This window comes from Mobula hypostoma, chromosome 5 (assembly GCF_963921235.1).
Source record: "Mobula hypostoma chromosome 5, sMobHyp1.1, whole genome shotgun sequence".
Taxonomy (NCBI): Eukaryota; Metazoa; Chordata; class Chondrichthyes; order Myliobatiformes; family Myliobatidae; genus Mobula; species Mobula hypostoma.
Genome location: NC_086101.1, coordinates 140,445,020 through 140,467,097, shown reverse-complemented (window position 1 = coordinate 140,467,097; position 22,078 = coordinate 140,445,020). Strand labels below are relative to the sequence as shown.

At 38.8% G+C, this 22,078-nt stretch overlaps 1 protein-coding gene across 5 annotated transcripts in view; it reads left to right on the top strand.

The window, feature by feature from the left end:
• Positions 1 to 22,078, top strand: part of tjp2a (tight junction protein 2a (zona occludens 2)) — a 160,577-nt gene that overhangs the window by 90,107 nt on the left and 48,392 nt on the right. For all 5 annotated transcript variants that reach the window (XM_063049073.1, XM_063049072.1, XM_063049071.1 and 2 more), the window contains exons 5-8: positions 3,642 to 4,272; positions 6,637 to 6,740; positions 7,760 to 7,913; positions 17,443 to 17,554. In XM_063049073.1, coding sequence (XP_062905143.1) covers positions 3,642 to 4,272; positions 6,637 to 6,740; positions 7,760 to 7,913; positions 17,443 to 17,554 — 1,001 coding nt within the window. The remainder of the gene's footprint in view (positions 1 to 3,641; positions 4,273 to 6,636; positions 6,741 to 7,759; positions 7,914 to 17,442; positions 17,555 to 22,078) is intronic.

The following is a 22,078-nucleotide window of genomic DNA, read 5'->3' as shown; positions in this document are numbered from 1 at the left end:
TACCATTTGAAGTTGAGTAAGGTCAGAGACTGTGTGCTCCCAAATATGTAGCTTGATTAAAAATGTACCTTGGTATTGAAACATTTTAATGAGAGTAGAATTAAATATAGTAGGCTCCAGTTAACTGGGTCATCGGTTAATTGGGGCAGTGTTTATTTGGGACAGCTATTGAAGAACAAAAACTAAATTGAGAAAAGAGCTGGGATTCCCTTTGTTTAATTAGAATGATATGCCACTTAATTAGCAGTTTCTACCTAGCGTCAGTTACATGCACTTGCGTGACTATTAAACACTACATGGTGCTTAGAGCGATCGGATTTTAAATAGTGTCAGTTGTATGTGTTTGTGTTCAGAAAAATAGTGAATTTTGTCACTGATAGTTGGCAAGAAATAAGCAGTAAGACAATTCAGAACTGTTTTACTTACCGCGGTTTCAAGCATTCAGGCTTAGAGATGCCAGACACAACCATTGTAATTCTTAACGCCAAGTTATGGATTACAAATGTATAACCAATCATCTTGAATGTTATAATGAAAATGAAGATTTGGAGGATGCATTAGTCAAAAGCATTCAATCATGGCAGTCCATTATCTGCACTAGGTCTCTGCGCTAATTTTGTTCATTGAAAGTCAATCAAAAGAACATGGCTGATGAATTCCTTTGCCAATAAATATTAGGAACTAATACACACTTTTACAGTACTCTAGAGGTATTGGTAGTATTCTAATTTGTTCTGCATTTTATTTAAGTGCCTAAATTGTTACTCAGTTAAATGGTGGTCCGTCTTAACTATTTCCATGTAGCTTTGGCTAATTGGGCAAAAACTTATTTGGGTTAAAATGTTCTGGTTGTGATGTGTCCCAATTAACTGGAATCCACTGTATATTGAAATTGAATACTGTATAATAGTTCCAGTTATTTAGAGAAAGCCTGAATAATGGTCATCTGTTTCCTTGCCCTCTGGTGAAATATGGACATTAAGTGCCATTACTGAAGTGGTCAGAAGCCACTTTATGCCATCTAAACATGGTTATAGTTAAAGGTTAGCTTCATTTATGTTCCTGACTGTTGAATTGGAACAAGGGCATTCTGTCCCTGACTGCAGTGTTCAATTATCTGCTAAGTAACAATTTATAGGACAGTATTTGACAGCAACCAAGTAGGGAAATATTGTGAGGTGTTCAGAAAACGATGTTTTGAAGAGGAGGAAAGAGTTAGGTTGGAATTGAAGGGAATGTGGTAACAATAGAATGCATGTGACTGGTAGCTTGATAGTCATATAGACTGAAGGGCCTGTTTCGGTGCATTGTGACCAAGGAATATCCAAATAAATGGAACATACAAAATTGGGACAATGCCTGTGGTAATCTTTTCGTCCCTCTTCCCTCCGAGAGAAGGCTCAAGAGCTTGAAGACTCGTATGGCCAGATTTGGGAACAGCTTCTTTCCAACTGTGATAAGACTGCTGAACGGATCCTGACCCAGATCTGGCCGTACCCTCCAAATATCCGGACCTGCCTCTCGGTTTTTTTGCACTACCTTACTTTCCATTTTTCTATTTTCTATTTATGATTTATAATTTAAAAAATTTAATAAGTACTAATTTTTACTATTAATATTTTTAATATTTAATATTTGTAATCCAGGGAGCGGGAAGCGCAGAATCAAATATCGCTGTGATGATTGTACATTCTAGTATCAATTGTTTAGCAACAATAAAGTATAATCTTGAGAACCTAGGAAGGAGAATTTGTCAATTCCTCGATTCTTTTTATTCGGATTATGTCTATAATCAAATTCATGTGATTAATTTTTAAAAATCCAGGGATATAAAGTTAGGATTAAAATTGATAAACTAACTATGATTACTGTTTCTGGAAGAATTCAAAATTTCTGTTACCCTCTTCTTGTTTCCTAACGTCACCCCTAATTATCTGGACTCTGTTCTTTAAACTATACATTATAGCTGAAGATTTTCCTGTCAGTGAAATGCATTGTTTTTTTTGGACTCCTGTTAGAGTACACATTGAGCTTTTCAATGGCACCTGTCCCTTTAACTTTTACCCTGTGGCATGATCTTTCCATTTCTTTGGGTTTTTTTCCCGCTATTTTGAAGCTACTTTGGCAGAATATTTTTTGTCACCCTAATGTGTTGCCACAGACTTAACCCTTTGCATAACATTAATATCTTTTAAAATAAAAATGCAAGTTAATTGCTGGATGAATTATGAAAACTGTTGTTTAATGGATTTGAAGTGGCTTTGTCACCCCTGGATTTTCCATAGGACCACGTGCCAGAAAGAAACCATTCAGCTTTTCCAGCCTGTTTTCCCACTCATTTTCCTTTTCCAGCCGTGTCTCAGGCTGGTTTCATGTTCTATTTGGTCTTTCATGATGAAAGACCCTCTTTCCCCTAATATATGATGGATTGTAGCTATGTAGGTGCAGTATGATCAAGATTACAGCACATCGTTTTGGAGGGGAATGTTCCTCACATGACTAATTCAGCATCTGGCTCAAGCTGTAGCTTGATGCTTATTGTAAAACCCTTTACTGGTTTTCAATGTTTTTCTGAATGCTTCTTTGCCATTTTTTGCAAATATCTATTTTGAACATTACCATCAAGGTGAGCATTTGTGGCCCATCCTAACTATTCTACTGGAGCAGTTATTCTGGATCAGTGATTACTTGATTCCTTTCTGGGTCTGAGGAGTGGATGAAACCTGCATGTAATTTCTTTTAAATTGGGGTGCCTTCTGCGTACCATCTATCCCATGGACTTGACAGCGTGAGGTTTTGGATCAGTTGCAAGGAGGTTGCTGACATTTGGGGACAAGGTGTACACAGGTGAACTCTGACCACGTACATATGGATGAACATGTCCCTAGCCCCCACTGCCTCTCATTCCTCCATATTGTACCATCTTCTCTTTCTCTTACAAATGTAAGAACTAGGAGCAGGAATAGGTCATTTGGATCTTCAAGCTTCCTCCTCCATTTAATAAAATAGTGGCTGATGTGGTCATAAACTTAACTACAGTGGGCTATCTATCTCTGCTTGAGAATATTCAAAGACTGTGCTCCCACTTTTCTTTGGAGGAAGACTATTCCAAAATAGACCCTCGGAGCAAGAAGATTTGTTTCATTTGTATAAATGGATTACTTGTTTTCCTTGCTTCCTCAGGCTGTTGCAGTCTCCCCACCTTCTTCATCCCACTTTTAAGTCCCTTTCCTCTTCTTTTCCTTCTCTATTTTCCTCACTTTCTGCTTCTACCCTTCCTTTCCCACTGTCCCATTCTTCTCCAGGATGTTTCTAAGAGCTGTTGGGAGTGGATCATGTTTCTGTGGGTCTCTAAGCTGGGAAGGAAAGTTAATGTATTTCTTTAAAGAAGAACAGCAAACTAATTACTGAGGCCTGGTTTTATTTAAGATTCATTTAATTCACAATTTGCATTCATCAGCTGCTTTGGTGGGACGTCATCTTTTGCATCTGGATTATAAGTGTTCGTAACATTGTGACAACAGAACTGTTCCTGTAATTTATCTGATACTGTGACTGACAATTGTAGAATTGTGGGGTGAAGTACTTCTGATGACTGACTCAAATGGTGATCGCCTTGCTGTTTGTTGTTGTTTTAACAGACAGTGAAGAGGGCTCGGAGAGTCCCAGCTCGGCAGCCCGTGACTGAACCTGAGAATCGGTTCTTCGATGTGGCTGATGACTACGATCGCAGAAGCGAGCACAGTATCCAGAGTGACAGGAGTGACGGTGGGCCCAGAGGATATGACTACAATCAAGACTACAGCCCAGACAGAAGCTACAGACGAGATGGGGAGCGCAGCAGGAGTTACGAGAGAGGCCAGAATAGAGAGCATAGTCGCAGCAGGGACCACAGCAGGGGGAGGGTATATGACGACGACAGAGGTCACGAGAGGAACTATGGGCGTGAAGGGCCTGGGCGGGCGAGATTATACGATGAAGACCAGGGACACAATAGAGCTTATGAACAAGGTGACCGAATCCAGGGAAGGGCGTACGAAGAACACTGGGGTTATGATGAGACCTACGAGCGAGATGACAGAGGTCGCAGAAGGAAATACGATGAGGATCGTGGTCGTAATAGAGTCCACGAGTATCGCAGAGAACCAGCAAGAGCCCCGAGCCGTGATCGACTCAAATCCAGAAGCCCATCACCAGAGTCTTTTCATTCTAATGATGGAGGGCTTCCAAAACCCTACAGAGTTATGCTGGTTAAGAGCAGAGCAAATGAAGGTGAGGAAAAAAGAATCTCCAATTGTTATCTGATATTAATTAGGAAAAGAACATGTATCTAAAAATGTTCAGGGTGGAGAGTTGTTGAAGCACTGTGTGCTGCCACTGTGTAACTGAATGAATGCACATGTGCATGATATTAGAAATATCAGGCTCCTGTCAATGGTTTGGATCTGTTAAATTTTAACAGATGCATTCTGAGGACTTTTAAAAGTAATTAAGAATTGTGGAATCAAAGTAGTTAGATCGGGTTGAGACACAGATCCAGATGCTGAAAAGCATTGCAATATTTTTATGCAGAAATTTAAGCTATCGTTTGAGTCAGCATTAATTGAACACTTGCCACGTACTGTATTTTCTTAGCCTTTTTTAATCAACTTCAGCAGTGATTTGCATGATGAAGGTGGTACAATTTAAAACTGAAATTCAAAGTCAAGAACTGAGTCGGCAATGCAGAAGTTTCAAACCTGTTTACTTTACATTTTGCATTATTGAGGCAACAGTCCCAAATTAACCAATAGTTTCCATCCACCCAGCATCTTTTTACATACTAATCAAGCCCCAAAGGGCTTCACAGCAGAATTAGGAAATAAACTTTGACTGATTATACATTGGTACAGGTTGACCTTCACTAATCCGACTACCTGTAATCCGGTTCCTTCACTAACCCGGCACTCCTCAGGTCCCAATGGTGCCGGATTAGTGAAGGTTAGCTATTGCTTAATGTGATCCTTCTGTAATTCGGCACTTTCCCTAATCCGGCACTCTTCAGGTCCCGAATGTACTGGATTAGTGAAGGTCGACCTGTCTAATGTAATGTCCAAAGGTTGGATCAAAAAGTTAGCATCATAAAACAGATGATTCATGATGGAATTTTGGATATGAAGTTTATGAAGGTAGAGCCACAGCAACCAATGAGGGGACTAATTTGTAAACTGAAGATGGGACATTAAATTATGAGCATTTTGAAGTATACTACATGATAGTTAATTTGTTTGGAAATGATGTGCATGAAAGCCTGGGCTTGACTATTTTGAAGGCATAAAATTCTCTCAGTGTTCTATTGCTGCTAGGCTATAGAGGCAAAGGTTATCTACTGAGATGGCAGAGATCTGAAAGAATTGTGTGATGTGGTTAAAAATGCAAAATGATTGGCGCTGAGAACGCAGGAAGAAGGTTAATTGTAATGAATGTTCTATCAGTGTTGTAGAAATTGCCTCAATGAATCGGAATCAAATTTATCGTCATTGTCTTATATGATATAAAATTTGTTTGCAAAGATGTAAAATGATTATAAATGACAAAATAATGCAATAAAAAGTGTAACGAGGCAGTGTTTATGGACTGTTCAGAAATATGGTGGCAGAGGGAAGAAGTTCCAAAATTTTCAATTGTGGGTCTTCGGGCTCCTATACCTCCTTACTGATGGCAAGAGTGTAGGCCTTGGAATGCAAGGGTTGTTAATGATGCACGCTGCCTTTCAAAGATGTACTCAATGGTGGGGAATTTTGTGACCATGATGGAGCTCTGATGCAACTCATCAGAGGGTTCTCCACCATACGCCTATAGAAATTTGCAAAAGAGTCTTTGGTGACATAGCAAATCGCCTCAAACCCCTGACAAAGTAGAGATGGTGGTGTGTCATCTTCATGATTACCTCAATGTGTTCAGCCCAGGATGGATCCATAGATGTTGGCACCCAGGAGCTTAAAGGTTTTCACCCGTTTCACTGCTGACCCCTTGATGAGGACTGGTGTGTACTCCCAACCTCCCCTTCCTGAGCACAAGAGATTCTGCAGATGCAGGAAATCTTGAGCAACACACACAAATTACTGGAGGAACTCAGCAGGTCAGGCAGCATCTCTGGAAATGAATAAACAGTCAATGTTTTGGGCCATGATCCTTCATAGGGACTGGAAAGGAAGAAGGAAGATGCCAGAATGAAAAGGTGGGGGAGGGGAAGGACGATAGCTTGAAGATGATAGGTGAAGCCAGTTGGGTAAGAAAGGTAAAGGACGTGAGGAGAATGGACCAGAGGAGAAAGGGAAGAAGGAAGGAACTTGGAGAGGTGATAGCCAGGTGAGAGAGGTAAGAGGCCAGAGTGGGGAATAGAAGAAGAGGAGAACACAGTGCTGGACGAGCTCAGCAGGTCAGGTCACATTTAAAGAGAGAAATGAGCAATTGCCATTTTAGGCCAGAACCTGCCAACATTTTGTGTGTTCCCTTTGTAAGGTCCACAATTAAGCCAATGTCTGCACAACTCTCGAAACCAAGAGAGGCTGAGTTAAGTAATATAAGAACAAAGTAAAATTGAGTTGGTATGCTTCTAACCATTTTGAAGTCTTTGTACATTTTGTCTACTAGAATATGGCCTTCGATTAGGCAGCCAGATCTTCATCAAAGAAATGACAGGAATAGGGCTGGCTGCCAAGGATGGAAACTTACATGAAGGGGATATTGTTCTCAAGGTAAGTTGTTTTTTTTAAATTGACTGTTCTAAAGACAAATGAGATCATGGTTTGCAGGTATGCTGGGTCAGAATATTGTAAAACTTTTACAGAAGTAATAGACAGTTTGGTCCACACAAACACGAGGAAACTGCAGATGCTGGAAATTCAAGCAACACACATAAAAAAGTGCTGGTGAACGCATCTATAGGAAGAGGTACAGTCGACATTTTGGGCCAAGATCCTTCGTCAGAGTCGGCCCGATACGTCGACTGTACCTCTTCCTATAGATGCTACCTGGCCTGCTGCGTTCACCAGCATTGTTTATGTGTGTTGACAGTTTGGTCCAACCTGCTTCCAAAGTTGTGCTCCATAAACTTTGCTCAGGTGTTTTGATCAGAGTGGCATCTCTTAAGAGTACTGGGTTGAAGTTTCTTTATTCTCTCCAGGTCTATCTGATATGGAGAAAAACAGTTGCTGAATAATGAAAAAGTAGGAAATTTTAAAATTTAGCATTTTCAAAATCAAGTATTTACTCCAAGCAAGAATGGGATGCGCACACCTTGGAGGTAGATTATATCTAGTTATCATTGTTAAACATTCACTTTTAATTCTCTGTGGTGAAATTTAACAAGTATTAAATACAAGCCTAGCAAATCAAAGTTGAGTTTGTCACATGCACAGGTGCAATGAAAAACTTACAGCAGTGTTACAGGCACATAATATCATATAGGCAGCATTCACAAGAAAAAACTTAAATTTATTGAGAACTGTACGCAATCTTTTGAGAAATAACCCAATTAAAACAAAAAAACTATTAACAAGGAGGCTGAGAGTTAAATGCCGTGCAAAAGGAGAACAGCGTGTATTGACCAGCAGCTAGTGCCAAGTTACTTTGATCTCACTGACTGGTTAATCCGGATACTTAATAACTGCATGATAAACGGCTGTTCTCGGATTTGGTCTTTGATTGTCAAAATTCAACAGAGAATTATAACCTTGGCTTTATTCGCTGACTGTTGCTGCCTGTATCCAAACAGATCAATGGGACAGTCACTGAAAACATGTCCCTGGCTGATGCCCGAAAATTAATTGAAAAGTCACGAGGGAAGCTCCAACTTGTTGTGCAAAGAGATGCGAAGCAAACGTTGATCAGCATTCCACCTATGGATGACAGTGAGTCTGATTCAGAAGGTGAGGCAATAAGTAACTTCAACCAATATTAGCTCTTTTGCTGCTGAACTTGCTAATCTTCATTTCTAACTTCAATATATTGATTTTAAAGTGTCTGGAAATTTCTTCAAGTCCTTGTTGCCTTCTATCTCTGTAAACTTGTCCAATTTTATAAACTTTAATATTTTTGTACTTCTCTAATTTTAACCTCTTAATTATTTGCTTTTCTTCATTTACTTGAAAGGGAATCACTTCACTATTAGCAGCCTCAATAATGGCTATTGAGTTCCTCCATCTTCAGCCACCGAGTCATAGAAAAGTACAGTGCAGAAACAGGCCCTTCGTCCCATCTAGTCCATGCTGAAACCATTGAATACGCCTACTGCCATCAACCTACACTGGGACCGTAGCCCTCCATACCCCTACTATCCATGTACCTATCCAGCAATTACTTTGCAAAATCTTTTTGCTAAATAATTGCTGCTTCAATGTTATTTGTTTTTTTTAAAAAAAAGAAATTTTTTTTTAAATTTTATTTTTATTTGGATAAGGAGTTCACAATTATCATGTACTTTTTTCACACACATAACCTTTTCCATTTTTTTATATGTATAAAACTACAATTATTTATACATTCTTAAGTACACATTGAGATGATATAAAAGCAAAATAAACATTTAAATAGATAATTATGTACTGTGGTAAATCTAACCTATTAGGCTAAGTAATGAAATTAGTTGTTAAGAAAAATGGTAATAATAGTTTCCATACAACCCTTCTGGACCATTTCCACTGGTCCAAAATGTTGCATACAAGCCTATATACCAACCATTGTAGGTGTTTATATCCCAGTTTGTTCGTGCTTGTTCCTGCCCGCAGACATAATTATCCAATCCCTATGTACTTATTTACTTAATTTTTTCATTTTTTTTTATCCCTTTCCCAAATCTTTCCCTTTACTTGTGTTAATTCTCTATTTTCCAAAAAAAAACAACAAACATTTAGACTAGGGGTGCTTACGTTAACAATATTACTGTGTTGATGAGAAGAGCAATATAAATCATTAGGAGAGTCATCTAAAGTCTGCTCGCATTGGGGTTATATATTCAATCCATTTATTCCAGATTTGATAAAATGTTTCTTTTTGAGTTCTCAGGGAGTAGGTCAACTTTTCCATTTTAAATATTTCCAAGATAATTTCGTACCAATCTTCTAATGTAGGTGGTATTGGATTTAGCAATTTTCTAGTGATTGATTTCTTACTTGCCGCTAAGAGGGCCTGCAGCAACTTTATATCTTCCTTCTGTTCAAGGAACAATACATGCCCCAAATAGAGCGTCTCAAAGTTCAGAGGTATCTGGGACCTAAGTACCTTAACTAATGTTCTATGAATACCTTCCCAAAATAGACTTAATTTAGGGCAATCCCAGAAAATATGAAAATGATTTGCCTCCTTGGAGCCGCACCTTCTCCAGCACATCACATTTGTATCTTTATATTTTTCCTGATATGGGGTCTTGAAGTATCTTATAATGTTTTTCCAACAATGTTCTCTCCAAGTCAAAGAATTAGTCGAGGACCATTGAAAGCTGCAGATTTTCCCCCAAGCCTCCTCTGAAAGTACCAACCCCGCTTCTTTCTCCCACTTCTCTTTAATATACAGTGTATTTACATTTTTAGCATGGGAGAGTGCATTATATAGGTGAGAAACTGATTTACTAGGTATTAAACTGCAAGCCGAATTCAGAATCTTGAAAAATTCTAATTCTACTGTTGATAGGTCTGTATATCTACAACTCTGGTTAACATAGTTTCGTATTTGAAGGTACCTAAAAAAGTCATTGTTCTAGGCCATGTTTGTCCTGCAGGATTTGGAAACTTTGTAATACTCTTTTATCTATAAATGAGAGGTAGGTTGTAAGACCTTTCTTTATCCATAGCTCAAATCTTTTATCTCCTCTGTTGGGAAGGAATTCGGTATCATATGCACACCATCTAAAGAGTTTTAGCATGTTATTAATTCCACATGAATTAACCACCTTCTGCCATACTTTTAATGTAAGATTTATCCAAGCATTATTAAATTTTTCCAACTGGGCCATCAATCCTTTGTCAGCTATTGAGGCCTGAAGAGGAAAACTGTCAACTAATCCAAATTTTATTTCCTTCCATCTAGCCTTATATTCCCTATTACACCAATATAACAGAGGGGTTATCTGTGAGGCATAAAAATAATTTCTCAGGCAAGGAAGAACCATACCTCCTCTTTCCTTCCCTAACTGTAAGGTGTTATATCGAATTCTAGGTTTCCTTCCTTGCCAAATGAAGCGGGAAATCCATTTGTCCCATTCCCTGAATTGATTATCATCCACCTCCACTGGTAAAGTATGGAAAAGATATAATAACCGAGGAAGAATATTCATTTTTATAGTATTTATCCTTGAATTTAAACTTAAAAAGGGGATAAGATTCCATCTATGCATATCTGCTTTTATCTCTGAGATTAATGGCCCATAATTTACCTGTGACAGTGTTGAAAGATCCTTCGGCAGGGTTATTCCTAAATATTTTAATGATTTAGCTTCCCACTTAAGATCGTATGTATCCTGCAATTTTTTGGATGGTGTATAATTTAGGGACATAACCTGCGTTTTCTTTACATTTATTTTATAACCTGATATTTTCCCAAAGTCATCCAACAGTGTAAACAATCCTATAAATGATTTTTCTGGTTCACTCAGATAGACCAAAACATCATCTGCGAATAACGCCACTTTCTGTTCAATCCCTGCCACCTTGATACCTTTTACGATTTCGCTCTGTCTTATTAGTTGGGCAAGTGGTTCAATATATAGCGCAAAAAGGAGAGGAGAAATTGGGCATCCCTGTCTAGTGCCTCTCTCTAAAATGAAGGAGTCAGAGAGGTCCCCATTTATCTTAATTCGGGTTGTTGGGCTGTCATACAGAGTCTGAATTACTTTAATAAACCTTTCTTGAAAGCCGAATCTTCCTAACACTCTGTATAGGAATGCCCAACTAACCGAATCAAAAGCTTTCTCAGCGTCCAATCCTACTACCATTGTCTCTGTCTCGTTCTTATTAACCTGTTCTAATATGTGCAGAGTTCTCCTTATGTTGTCCTGTGTTTGTCTTTGTTGAATAAATCCAGTCTGGTCTAAATGGATTAGGCCAGGTAAAAGCTTTTCCAATCTGCGCGCTAATATAGATGTAAATAGTTTGTAATCTAAATTAAGAACACTAATTGGCCGATAATTGCCACATTCTAGTTTATCTTTACCCTCTTTAGGAATAACTGAAATAATCGCTTCTCTCCAGGAAGGTGGAGTTTCTCCTCTCTGCAAGATCCAATTAAAGGTGTTAAGTAGTAATGGGGCTAACTGTGTCTTCAGGGACTTGTACCACTCTGAGGTAAACCCATCAGAACCCGGGGACTTTCCAGCCTTTAACCTAGAGATGGCCACGTTCAGTTCTTTGACAGTTACTGGTTTTAATAAACTTTCATTTTGTAAATCTGTAAGTTTAGGTAGATCTAAAAAATTCAATACACTGTCTATATAGGGCTCACTGGGGGCCCGGGGTTGGGAGTACAGCTCTCGATAATACGTTTCAAAACTCTCTTGAATTTTCCCTATTGTACTCTCCACAAGCTTTGTCTTTGGATTCTTTATTTTATGAATTGTATTGTCTGCTTGTTGTTTTCGTATTTCATATGCTAATAATCTAGCTGATTTACCTCCTACTTCATAATTCTTTTGTCTCAGGTAAAGAAAATTTCTTTGAGTTTCCAACGTATAAATATCATCAATTTCACTTTGCAATTTCCTAATTTCCTGTTTTCGATTTGAATTACTTTTGTTGCTATCTCCAACTTGAAGTTGTTTTAATTTTCCTTGAAGGTCTGCTAATTTTTGTGCATTGATTTTTTTCATGTGAGTAGTAATGGAAATAATTTTCCCTCTCAGTACAGCTTTCAATGTATCCCATAAAATCACTGGTGATGTTTCTCTCGTGTCATTAAGGTCTAGATATTCTTTGATTTCTCCCCTTAATCTCTCCATTACTTTTGGGTTATTAAGTATATTTGAGTTTAGCCTCCATAGTGTTTTCCTCATTTTCCTTTCCAGGATTAGAGACATAGAGACTGGGCTATGATCCGACAGATCAATTGTTGCAATATTACAGTTTTTTATCCGGAGTCTATCTGTATTAAAGATAAAGAAATAGTCTATCCTTGAATAGGCTGAATGAGGGAAAGAGTAATATGTATAATCTTTACTAGTAGGGTGTAATTCCCTCCAGACATCTATAATTCCCAACTCCTCCATCAATGAATTCACTTTCCGAGTCAGAGGTTTATTCTGAGTAACTATTCTTGAAGAATCTAATATAGGATTTAATCTAATATTAAAATCCCCTCCACAAATTACTACCCCTCGAGAACTGACCATTAGGTCAAAAATGTGTCTATAAAATGACCATTCACTACCTGGAGGAGCATAAACATTCAGCAATGTTATTTCTGTACCTTCTATTCTTGCTGTGATTTTTACAAACCGTCCTTCTTTGTCTCTAGTCTCTGAAATATGTTCATAATTAAGAGTACTTGATATTAAAGTAGCTACCCCTCTTTTGTGACTCAATTTATATGATGAATAAAATACATGCTTAAAGCCCATTCTTTTTAATTTTCCATGTTCAGATTGGCTCATATGTGTTTCCTGGAGGAAAGCTATTTGTGCCCTCTCTTTTTTCAATTTAGACATAGTCTTATTTCTTTTAATTGGATTCAAAACCCCGTTAACATTATAGGAAATTATTTTTACCAATTCAGTTTGCATTTTTCTCTAGTAGAAAAAAAGCACTCTCCTTTTCTAACCAAACAGTAAGCAATCCCTTCTCAACAGTAAACCAAGACATATAACCACACCCTAGACATTTCTGAACGTATAACATTTGAAAATTTTCCCCGACTTCCCACAGTGAGGCCTGAGCACCGACCCGCCTCAGTTCAGAGGGATAACCTCTATCTTCACCCTGTGTTAGAGGGCCCTCAGCAGTTTGAATAATCATAGAGAATTTTCTCCTATTTATGTCTTGACCATATTGCTATCATTCAAGTTATTCCGCCTAGATTATTTTCAGTTACCAGTTTTCATTTTACTTTTAAGTCTGATTTACTCTTTTCAGTCATTTCTCTTAATTAATCTGTATTCTCTGTACATTCGTGTCTGAATATTTGCAGCTTTTCCTTGTAGTTTGACACTCTGCTTCGTGTGGAGCGTCCTCGCCCCACTAACTGCCACGACTTCTGCCGAATCCTCTCCAGTAGCGACTCCGGTTGGGTGATAACTTTAATAGGTAGTCCCCGGTCCGCCAGGTCCGACATTGCCTCCTCCACCGTAGCGTAAGTTTTTGTCCCTTCGTCGTAAAAGACTCTCAGCCGAGCTGGATACAGGGTCTGGAATCTGATGTTGTTTTCCTTCAGGACTCTCCATGTTTCCGTATATTCCTTCCGTCCGGCAAGAATCCCCGGTGCGTAGTCGTGGTCTAAACTGATTTTACAGTTGTTCCACATGAAACCTTTCTTTTGCCATGCTCTTTTAAGCACCTCTTCCTTCGTTCTGTAACTGAGAAATCTGATCAGAATCGATCTGGGCTGGGTGCCTGCCGGAGGCTGTGGTGCCAACGCACGGTGTGCCCTTTCTATCTGTAGGTCTTTTGCGGCCGGTATATCAAGGTTCTCTCTAAGCAGTTTCTCCACGAAGGGAATCATCAATCCGGGTTTACCTTCGGTTCCTTCGGGAACTCCGTAGATCCTCACATTTTCCCTTCTCGAGCGGCCTTCTTGATCTATTAGTTTCCACTGGAGTTGGTCTTGTAGCTTCAGCATTTCTGCTATCACCTCCTCTGCATTTTGTAGCTTCTCTTCAATTCCAACAATCCTCGCTTCGGCTTCATCTATCCGCGAGTTAGTTTTTTACTATTTCTCCTTTCATATCTTCCAGCTGTTTGCTGTTATCTTGTCGGAACTCGCGAATCTCTCCGAGAATCAAAGACAAAGTCACCGATTCCCCCTCATTATCTCCGTCCTGGCTTGCCGTGGGAGAGCTAGGCCCTTCGCCTTGCTGCATCTCTTTATGTTTATCAGCCTTCAGAGTGGACTTTTTATTCTTGTTCTTAGACATCATCCTTGCCCCTTTTATTAATATAGTTATGCAATATTAAGTATTTGTCTAAATTCGATTTTGGGGCAGTTTACCTTCTTTTTTGTCGAGAGACCTTTTCCTTACGCCGCCATTCCCTTGATGACCCGGAAGTCCTCTCCTAAAAAAAAAAAGAAATTCATGTAACTTTCAAATGTGTATTTACTCTCAAAGTGAAATGTTTCTGCCATTTACTATATCAAAACTAGTCACAAGTTTGAACACAGTTCCCATTATCTTCTCTTAATGAATAAAGCTAGTGAGCCTATGATCTACACAACTTTCTTTATTTCGTCTTTCATAAATCTTGATGTAAGCTCAGGAGGAATGGGAAAGTCTTCAACATCTCTGCTTTTTCTTGACCCTCTATCTTGTACAGAAACCTCGGGTACTACACCACTAGGTTCAGGAACAGTTACCACCCCTCAACCAGCAGGCTGTAGAATCAAAGGGGATAACTTCACTCAACTTCACTTTTCTCATCATTGAGATGTTCCACAACCTATGGACTTACTTTCAAGGCCTCTTCATCTCATGTTCTCAATATTTATTGTTCATTTGTTTTGTTGGGCGGTTTTTCATTGATTCTGTGGTTATTATTATAGATTTATTGAGTATACCCACAGGAAAATAAACCTCAGGGCTAAAAATGGTGACATGTGCTTGGATAATAAAATTTTCTTTTGAACTTTTGTCATCTTCAACTTTTAAAATTTTGATTTGTTTTCTTAAACTGTGAGTCACTTTTCCAAGTTTTGCTATACCTATTTTCCCTCTGTCCTCTTCCTAAAATTGTGACTATTAGAAGGGCAGTGGCAACAGATGCAGGGAAAGCCATTATTTGTATGTTCCCACCCCTTGGAACACTATACCAGCCTGATATAACTTCATGAGCGTTGTTCCATTTATAGTCTAAATTCTGGAACCGTCTGCCCAACAGCTTGGGAGCAGGTTCACCTCAATAACAGTAGCTCAAAAACCCAATTTATCACCAGCACCATTTTGCGAATAATTGGTAATAGACAACAAATGCCTGGGGATAACAAAATAAATTTAGAACTTGCATGTATCTTTGGGCTGAACAAAAAACTGTGCTTAATAAAGCTTGCCTGTTATGAACCATTCTTGATGTGACCCTAGAGCATTGAAGGGAAATGCTCAGTTATCAGAATGAGTGTCAAAATTTCCTTTAGTTATGAGCAGTGTTCTGATTTCCACCACCACCACACACCATCATTTCTGCAAAATTTAAAAAGAAGAATTAAACTTACTTAAATTTTTTTTTAAACTTTACATTTGTGACTTGACAAAGAAAGTGAATTCCTAGTTGCATTTCTGAACTGAAACATGATTTGGGCTCTGGCCGGAGGACATAATCTATAAATATCTTTGTTTTATTTTTGGTACTGCATTCTTTTCTGCTGTATTTCTAATAACTTGTGTGGTTGTTCTAGAAGAGTTGTATGAGGTCATTGAGTGTAAACTAAAAATGTGTTCGCGTCAATGGCCGACGCAGTCTGAGGATGTGCTGGGCATAGCTTGCAAGTGCCACTGTTTCCAGCGCCAGTGCAGCACGTTGACGACCTGTATTCTGAAAACTTATGGGTAGTATGTGGGAGGAAATTGGAGCATCTGGAGGAAACACACCATCACAGGGAGAGCATAAAAACTTACGGAGAGTGACAGGAAGTGTAATGCGTCAGGCTAATGTTATGCTACCATGCTGCCCTTAAAATATAAAAAAAGATTTTATTTATATTTGTGAAGTTTTTGACCAGTAAAATCCCACTAATCTACTAATAGCCTCCTCGAGTTCCTTGCTCTCAACATTCTGAGTAAAGGAATTTCTGCTGAATTCTCTTTAAGGCGTGTTAGTGGCTGTCTGTCTTGTATTTATGGCCCTGGTTGTGGTCTTGCCCCACAGAATGCTTGTGGAGAATATGTCTCCACTTAGCAAAAAAAATTGCAATAATAAAATAAAATTCTCAAAACAGTAGAAACTTGACAGGAACCCTAACCTGTTCAGTCTCCCTGCATTCCCTAATTGATAGAAAAGAAAAATGCAGCTTCACTTCCTGGGTTAGGAGATAGAGTATGATGCTGTTTAAAATTTATTTTTCCCACCCACCTGGCTTCACCTGTCACCTTCTAGCTACCCTCCTTCCTCTCCTCCACCACCTTTTTATTCTGCTGTCTTCCTGTCTTGAAGAAGTGTCTCTGCCCAAAACATCGACTGTTTATTCATTTCAATGGATGCTGCCTGACTTGCTGAGATCCCCCAGCATCTTGTGTGTGCTGCTCTTTAAAATGTGTTGTGTTCTTTTTATTGTTCCTCTATTTCTTTCTGCTCTCTGCTTGTTCTGTTAACCAAGTGCGCTGGAGATGGAATGGTCCCAGTTCTCATGCGGCTTGCTGAAGGCACTCCACTCTGCATTGATTCATTGGAAAACAGAGTGCTTTCACAATTAGTCTTGTTTCCATGGGTTCAGTTATGGCATTGGTTGCAGTTGTAATGACACTTTATAGGTTGTGTTGTGGGGACTTTTCAGCATGCATTTAATAAAGGCACTCGGGCAGAATGCAAAACAACCAGTTATTTTAGGCGATTTTTGTTTCTCTCGTCTCACCAAGTGCAGATTTGAACACTGGGGGAATTTGTTCTTGAAACAATATCCTATTTAATCCAGTACTACAGACCAAAATTTTTAGCCAAGTTCATTGGCATTTATTGTAACATTCACTATATAACACTTACAGCACAAACATTTAACACTTCCAGTCCATGCAAGTATTTATGCTCCAAGCAAAATTATTTTTTACCTATATTCATTGAGTATCAAATTGTTTAGAGTATAGGATTGTTAATAGCATTGAAAGACGTCATTTAAGTCCATAGAAGCTCTTGGTGGATAAATTCCATTGGCCCTATTCTCCAATCATTCTCCATAGGCCTGCAGATTATTTTTCCTTGAATACTTATCCAATTTCCTTTAGAATGTGCTGATTGACTATTTCCCTCACTTTCCTCATATCTCACTGGCATGTCCTTTCGTTTGTGCACCCTCTGTATTTTCTGCAGCCATTCCCTATGGAATCAAGTCCCTGCTGCTTTGGAGAGAAAGGTTTCTTCTCAGTTCCCTGTGCATTTTTTTCATTGTCTCAAGATTTTACATTTGTGCTCAACAGAAACTTCCTGAACAATGGGGTTATTACTTGATTGATATCCGTTACAATATTTATCGAAAGTCAACCGTTTTATGAATTCACTTCCCTTGTAGGGAGGGTTCCAGGCTCTTGTACCTGAATAAAATGTTTCTTTGCTTTAGGCGTTTCGGAAATTGATTCAAACCGCTCGTATTCACCTCCTCCGGAAGAAAGGAAATCACCGCATTCTGATGCTTCTTCACATTCTTCTGGAAGAACGACTGACAAGAAAAGGTATTTTTCCTCTCTGTCACCTGTCTTCCTAATATAAATACATTTGTAAACATCATAACTCCACAATTACGATTGCCTTTTTCACTCCCATTTTCATGGAATCGCAGATGAGAAGCATCGTGTAAAAATGATTATAGGAGAACACTACTGAGGGAATATGATGATCGATGTGGAGTAGTATTGGGTTCTGATTCCCAGCATTTTATCGATCAGCTGCCAGCGTGGAATATACAGCTCATAATCAGACTATTCAATCCAGCTGGTGCTATTTAACCTCCATGTGCACCATGTTCTATAGTGACTGATTGTTACTCCTTAGTAAGACAAATAACAGGTAGAGTTAGAGTAATAGCAGTACCTGTTAAGACAATGCATCAAGTACAACCCTTGGGTATCGATACCGCTGTATTTTTAATCCATCCTCATTTTGCTGCATCTGCGTTTCTGGGCAGCTCGGTGGCACAGCTGGTAGAACTTCAATTTCAGCAACATGGGTTCAGTCCTGGCTCATGCTGTCTGCGTGGAGTTTGAATGTTCCTCTCGAACCATGTAGGCTTCCTCCCATCTGTGGATTGGTCATTGTAAATTGCTCCCATGGTGTTTACAAGTGGCCATGCTCTTTTCATGCTGCCGCCATCGGGTAGAAGGTACAAGAGCCCCAAAACTCGCACCACCAACTTCAAGAACGGTTACTACCCCTAACCATCAGGCTCTTGAACAAAAGAGGATAACTACACTCCTCTATTGAGATGTTCCCACAGCCGATGATCTCACTTTAAGGACTTGATCTTGTTATTTCATGCTCTCATTATTTATTTATATTTGCATTTGCAATTTGGTATCTTCTATGCTCTACTTTTTTTTTTAAATCTTTTTATTGAGTAAGTATACAAAAAAGGTAAGCCATATAAACATTAATACAATGTTAAAGTATAATAAAATTCCAAAAGATAACAATACCAAAAAGAAAATACTACAAACAATGTAATTTAAGCATAAGAAACCAAAATAACATAATAGTATACTAGATTTTATATATATCAATGGAAAAAAAGAAAAAAAAACCCCCCAAAAAAAAACCCACCGTGCAACTAACTAAAAGCAAAGCAAAGCAATGGGCTAACTTGAAACCAAACAGAGTTAAACTTAAAATCACGTCCTCAATCCCGACCTCCATTAAAACAGTGAAAAAAAAACAAGAAGGGTAAATATTACATTAAATGAAAATATCGAATAAAAGGTCCCCAAATCTGTTCAAATTTAAATGAAGAATCATAAAGGTTACTTCTAATTTTCTCCAGATTCAAACATAAAATCGTCTGAGAAAACCAAAAAAAGGTAGTTGGAGCATTAAGCTCTTTCCAATGTTGTAAAATACATCTTTTCGCCATTAAAGTAAGAAATGCAATCATTCTACGGGCTGAAGGGGAAAGATTACTAGAAATTTTAGGTAGTCCAAAGATAGCAGTAATAGGGTGAGGAGAGATATCTATATTTAATACCTTAGAAATAATATTGAAAATATCTCTCCAAAAAGTTTCCAAAGTAGGGCAAGACCAAAACATATGAGTTAAAGAGGCTATCTGCCCCGAACAAGTATCTTCTATGCTCTACTTAATCTTTCATTGCTCCTATTATAGTTACTATTCTATAGATTTGTCGAGTATGCCCGCAGGAAAAAGAGTCCTAGGCTTGTAAGTGGTGGCATAAATGTACTTTGATAATAAAATTTTCTTTGAACTTTGAAGCAAGCAGCAGGAAGGATAAGAGATTAACATAGCAGTGCACAAAGGGATTAAGCATCTCCGTTCAAATGCAGTGAGTTTCTTGCCCCATGTGTGTTCACTCTTCGGGACCAAGAGCACTATTATGAATCAACATTATGTGGAGTAGAGTTAACTGGCCTGCCAGCGTAATGCAGTTCTACAATTCACTCCAAACTTTCTCAAGACAGTCTGGCAAAAGGAGTTTCCCCTCAATTCTCCTTTAGAGTGGCAAGGTCTTTGAAATGAATCAGTTATTTCGGCTGCAGATATCTGGATTATGTTCATTAAACTGTTTGGTTTGTCTGAGACCTTACGTGTATCGATATTTTTAAACCTGGATTTAAAGCGATATTTCAGTCGAGTTTTTACTTCTGGGTGACAGTTTTCAGTAACTTCTGCAGAACCTTGGGATGCAGCCTCTGTGTACAGGCAGTAAGGTATCATTCAGATATTTTCCCTGTTGTACAAAGTGCATCAGTTAATTTATCCACAGCAAGCTTTCGCAAAGCAGTGGGATAAGTTGCCAGTTTTAATCAATGGGGAAAGCAGTTGAGGAATTATCAGAGAGATGCTCTTGATTCATGGAATATTCTGATGTCAAATGTTGGGGAGGGGGGGCACTTGCTCTAACAGACCAATACATCTCACCACTGCAGAACCACCTTTTATGTGATAAAGCCACAGGTGATGCTGTAAGTTGTGCTGCAGTCTAGGACCTGTGTTATAAAGTACCATGTCAAGACATTGTGGTTTGAGATGTTCTGTTCCTCAGTGAGCAGTAGAAAATATAAAATATTGCTGACCAGCTGCCCAATCCCATGAATTTCCTGGATCCATGCCCTATTTAAGAGTTAAACAATCATGCCCAAGGTTGGAGGTTGTTCATACCAGTAGAATGCCAGTCTAACCATTATTGGTTACTTTCAAACAGTGTTTGCCACTGAAAATAAACTTGTGTGGACTCTTATTACTTCTGCTTTTAGTTATTGCAGATTGAAAATAATTTCAAGTGACTTCCTTTGAACTTTTTAGCTCCTTGCTTCCATCTCTATTCAGCTTATTTCTTTTGCCCAGTGTAACTGGTAATAGTGTCCCAGTTTGGACACTATTCACTAGCTGTTCTGCATTGGAAGTACGTAACTGTTTGTCCCGTTCACCCGCATTCCAGGTTTCCCAGTGATGTTAATGAGATATTTGCATATTCTACTGATAAGTAATCTGGCATCAAAATCAGAGCAAGTTATTTGTGCAGTTGTAAAACCGGTGCTGTTTAAATGTCATCTGGCGCAATCTGCTCTAGCCTCTGTAGGGCCATCCTTAGGAAAGCTGTGGACCACATTTTCCCCAGCATCTCTAAGTGCCTCTTTGTCTCTGTAGCGCTGGCTACCTTCATTCCTGCTTCAGATCATCTGTGCTGCAACCTTCATCCATGCATTTGTTACCTCGAGATGCGACTGTTCTAATGCTCTACTGTGGCCAGCCTCCCATCATTCTACTCTCTTAAACCAGAACTGCTGTCTGAACCCTCATGAAGACGTGTTCGCCCTGCATTCCCATATTGCCAACAGTTCAAGTTCAGAGTCCCAGCTCTGTTAATATCTGGCCCCTCCATCTTTGCAATGTGCTCTGTCCTGATTACCTATTTCCCATTCAGGCCCCTTTATTCCTGCATTTGATTACCCTGTCATTGGGGGCCATGTCTCTGGCTATCAGATCCCGGGGTCTGGAATTCTTTGTGATCTTTTCTCCATGATCATTCTACCTTTCTCTCTTTCTAACACGTTCCATATGGCTTCGATTAATCACCTGGTCATCTATCCTCGTATCTCCTTGCATTGTTCCGGATCTCTTTTTTGGTTTAATATTTTCTCCTGTAAGGTTTCTTGATGTCTAGTTACATGTAAGAAGCTACACAGATTTTTGCTGGTGCCTCTGCCCTCTGAAAGTCTTTATTGTTTTGTATTCTGATCATCAATAATCTGAAGGGTCTAATATATAAAACAACACACCAGGAAAAAAGCTGCAGGTGTTGAAAATTTGAAGTAAAAACTGGAAGTGCTTAAAGTACTCAGCAGGTTGGCTGGCTTCTGTGACGGGAAAAAACAGTTAATGTTTCAGGTCAATGACATTTCATCACAACTGGGCAAAGTTAGAAATCAGATGTATTTTAAGCTGCAAGAAAAAGCAGAAAAGGGTGAAGTAAACATCTCAATATATCTTTTAATCGTTCCTTTCCTTCTCTTCACCCATACCCTTTCTTCACAACTTTAAATATGTCTGTTTTCTAACCTTTTGTCAGTAATTATTTCTCTGTTCACAAATGCAACCTGACTTGGTGAACATTTCCAGCATTTTCTATTTTGACAAGTACTAAATGTGTTTTTTTTAACTTTGCTGCCTCTCCGCTTTATTGATTCTTGCTGCACAAAGCAGAGAGATGCTGAACTTTCTCTAGCACTGCTGAGTAAACATTCTTTTGGCATAGTTGAGAATGAGCCCAAACCACAACATTTTCTTTTTCTAAAACCTTAAGATTCTGTTTTTCTTATCCCTTTCATTCCCTCCTCTTTTGTTTGCCTTTGTTTTGATATTTTCTTTCTTCTTTTCCTGCCTTTCGATCCCTTCTCCCTTAATCATTCTCCCTTAACTTGCTACAGTATATATTTTTCCTGTTCTATTGCCACACTGCCTGTTTTCTTAGCCATTGCTCATCATGACAGTGAGTGAGGTGGAAATTGTTATGCTCCACTATGTAGGC